At 35.3% G+C, this 3,445-nt stretch overlaps 1 protein-coding gene across 1 annotated transcript; it reads right to left on the bottom strand.

Annotated features, from left to right (window-relative positions):
• Positions 1-93: 93 nt before the first annotated feature.
• On the bottom strand, positions 94-1,280 carry LOC110026279 (allene oxide cyclase, chloroplastic). Its single transcript, XM_020727162.1, has 3 exons — positions 878-1,280; positions 674-795; positions 94-611 (listed from the first exon to the last, which is right to left on the bottom strand). The coding sequence occupies exons 1-3, from the start codon at positions 1,122-1,124 to the stop codon at positions 213-215; spliced, it is 768 nt and encodes a 255-aa protein (XP_020582821.1). The 5' UTR covers positions 1,125-1,280; the 3' UTR covers positions 94-212.
• Positions 1,281-3,445: the final 2,165 nt, after the last annotated feature.

The following is a 3,445-nucleotide window of genomic DNA, read 5'->3' as shown; positions in this document are numbered from 1 at the left end:
AAAAAAAAATACATGAATTATAATATTTTTTAAAAACCTTAAAAAATATATTTCCAAAAAAAAAAAACATTTTCGCTGACATGCGCATAAAAATTAAAAAACAATATGGAGAACAGCCATTAAGATAATAAGATAACAAGACCATTCCTAATGCATTGCAAGCTGGGAACAACACTGATGAAGACCTAGTACAAACGACAAAGATCAATTAATTAATCCGTGAATTGTTTTAGTGCAGCGTGGGGTTCAGCCGCCTGTGCAGCCAGGCTCGGCTCTGCCGTCACAGAGGGCTTCACAGGCGTGCAGATGAGCTCCTCGGGGAGATCTGGAATGCCCTGCAGATAGAAGGTATAGTAGAGCTTGAAAGGGAAAACGATTTGGTGAAGCAAGACCTGGCCAGAAACTCCGGCGAAGACGCCGGAGCCGCCGGTCACCGCCAGGTAAGTGTCCTCGTAGGTTAGATAAGAACCCTGAACCGAGATATGCCCGTATTCTCCGAAATAGAAGCTGTAGATCGCCTCATACCTATCCCCTTTCTCGGGCACGTTTTGGATCAGAACAGTTAACCCGGCTGTTATGCCAAGCCTCTTGTCCAGATTCCCGCTGTACAACTGCATACCAGGTTATGGCCAAAAGCAGTAAAGAAGTAAAGAAGCTAATCTTTAGAAGGTACCTTGTTGCTGAAGGGGACGAGATCGCCTAGGGAATTGACTTCCTTCTGGCTTAAGCGGAGATAGACAGGGCTTCCGCGGTCTCTTTCGTTGATCTCGTACACATGTAGCTCCTGGACATCGCCTGCAGAGACGATTCGGTGGTTAGTTGGCTAACGCGAACAGTTAATGCCAATGAGGTCAAGATTGCGATGGTTGGAGTTTACTCTGCCGGGAGGAGCCGGGTGGAGTTTGCTTGGAGAATAGGGAGGCGGAGATTGGCCTGATCCTGCGGATCGGTGCAGGGGAAAACAAACTATGCAGTTTGAGGTCGGTTGGAGATCTACAGCGTTGGAGACAGAGTGTCGGACGACTTCTTGTTTCTGACAGACGGCGGTTGGAGCCTGAGGCTAGTGGAGAGGTTGAGGAGGAGGCGGCGGCTCTGAACTTGAGTGAAAAGGCGGAGGTTGCCATGGTTTGATGATGATGATGATGATGATTGAGTGGAGAGAAGTGAAAAGGAAAGTAATGGGGTGATGAAGACGGGGAGAGGAACAGGCGGCTTAAAAGGACGAAGGATGGATGGCTAATAAGAAGGAAAAAATATTAAGTCCGAAAGCATGGGTGATTGAGCCCATTGCAGAATCATCCATGGATTAAACGTGTAAAACGAACAGGGACAACTTTGGAATAATGATTGTGGGAAAGGATTGATTCAAATTGACAATTTACTTGTAGTGTATTATCCCCAACCAAAAAATTGTGAGCCAAAATTACATAATATGATAAAAGATAAAAGAAATTTCTAAGCCTTTTTTTTTTTTTCATTTGTCAAAACGAAATGTGATTTTTAAAATTTGATAATAGTTTACAAATCCCCAACTATTGGGCCACCCTCTCATCCGCGATTATTCATCCATTTCTTCTATGTTTATAATAAGATGGGTTTGATGTCAGCTCTATTGTATAGCTCTGTGTGGCCTCCACCATCATATAGTTGTCAAACTGCTATCATTAAATAGTAACTACATAATCAATATTCTTTGATCACTTACTATTTATTCATTATTGTTTAGACGCCACAATTAGACAACTATTATCTGATCACAATCATCTTCGATGGTTGTCATACTACAAACGCCTAACCACCATCATTGGATTAGCAAAATCGTATTGCATATATTAAATCAACACCATTTGATTGTCAATGATAGAACACCTGTGTCGAACAACTGTTAACAAATCTCCACCAGTAGAATGTCTTTAGCTAACTACGATACTCCAATTGGAAACTCTGGACCACCATACAAAAACTAAAATTTCCCAGTTATGGTCTTTTAAACACCGTCACTTATTAGATTCTCATGATAATTGCACCTAACTACAATCTTCTATGAATAAGTGCCTAATTATAAACTCTTAACAGCTATCACCCAATGATAATCTCTTAAATACTACCTCACAATTACCATTGTTTGGCTATAGTCTCTCATCCATTATCACTCAACTAAAATCTCTTGACCATAATTACTAGACTATTATTGCATGATTACAATTACTTAAAGTGACATATTATGCCCTTATCATGTAAATAGACATTTTTATCTTAAATTATATTAAATTTTGTGATAATCTTACTAATTAGCTTCTTATTGATATAGTATGTTGAGAATCATTATTATAAATAATGTCAACAAATAAAGGTCCAACAATATTAAACAAAACTTAAAATACTCTAAACTTAAATTTGTTAATATGAGATATATATAAAATCTACTAAACATATTACATTTGATTCCTTCTAGTTAGTTTGAAAACTAGAGCAAACACATTAAGAAAATATAAAAAAAGTATTAACTTGCTAAAATATATACTTATGAAACAACCATAACATTAAATAATATGGAACCAATAGATCTATTATTCTTATAATTATTTACCTTAATTAATGTATCATGCTAAAAAATTTCTGATGATGAAGAGATAATTTTACATCCTAAATTTACATAGAGATCTTGCACTTATATAGATAGAAGAAATAATAATGAATATACCATAGTTTTTTATAATAAAAACTTGAAAATAGTAAAAATAAAAGGAAAAGATTAAATATGTTGATAGAGTTTATAACGTTTTGCTCTTCCAGTAAATAGGAAAAGATTGGATTCCAAAGTATAGAACTAAATATTTGACTTCATATGTATGTAGTTAAGAAAGTTGTACAAGCATTAAAGAGTGAAGAGAGTGATTGTTCAACAACAGAACAATGATGATGATCAAGCGATGGATGTCTAATAATGATAAAAAATTTGATGAAGGTTGATCATAGAAGATTAGAGGATGTTAACTAGGCATGATGGTCCAGCAATACTAAACAATGATGACAATCAAATGATAGTGTATTTTGGTAATAAACATTGATATTGAATGTTGAATTGAGCTCTAGAGTGCCTTAGATTTCAAAGCTCTGTCCTTTTAATTCAAGATCATTTCATAGAAAGAATTATGTTCTATATATTGTTTTCTTGAATGGAAACTTAATAACTTTAGTCAAAATTTGAATATACTCCATTAACTAGCCATTTTTATTTTGTTTATAATAGATTTTTGAAGTATTTAAGTGCATAATAAACTAAAATTTATTGAACTTGAGCTCATTTGATTCCTCATGCCAAACCGCTTGTTTTAGAACAGGCGGATCAAAATTAGAGAATTTTTAGTATTTTAATTCTCTTTTGAGTAGTTAAATTTAGCACTTTTTGAGTCAGATTTGACCACTTTTAATATTATTGGAT

This window comes from Phalaenopsis equestris, unplaced genomic scaffold (genome assembly GCF_001263595.1).
Source record: "Phalaenopsis equestris unplaced genomic scaffold, ASM126359v1 Scaffold000361, whole genome shotgun sequence".
NCBI classification, from domain to species: domain Eukaryota; kingdom Viridiplantae; phylum Streptophyta; class Magnoliopsida; order Asparagales; family Orchidaceae; genus Phalaenopsis; species Phalaenopsis equestris.
The sequence above is the reverse complement of the archived record's forward strand: the minus strand, read 5'-3'. Positions and strand labels throughout refer to the sequence as shown.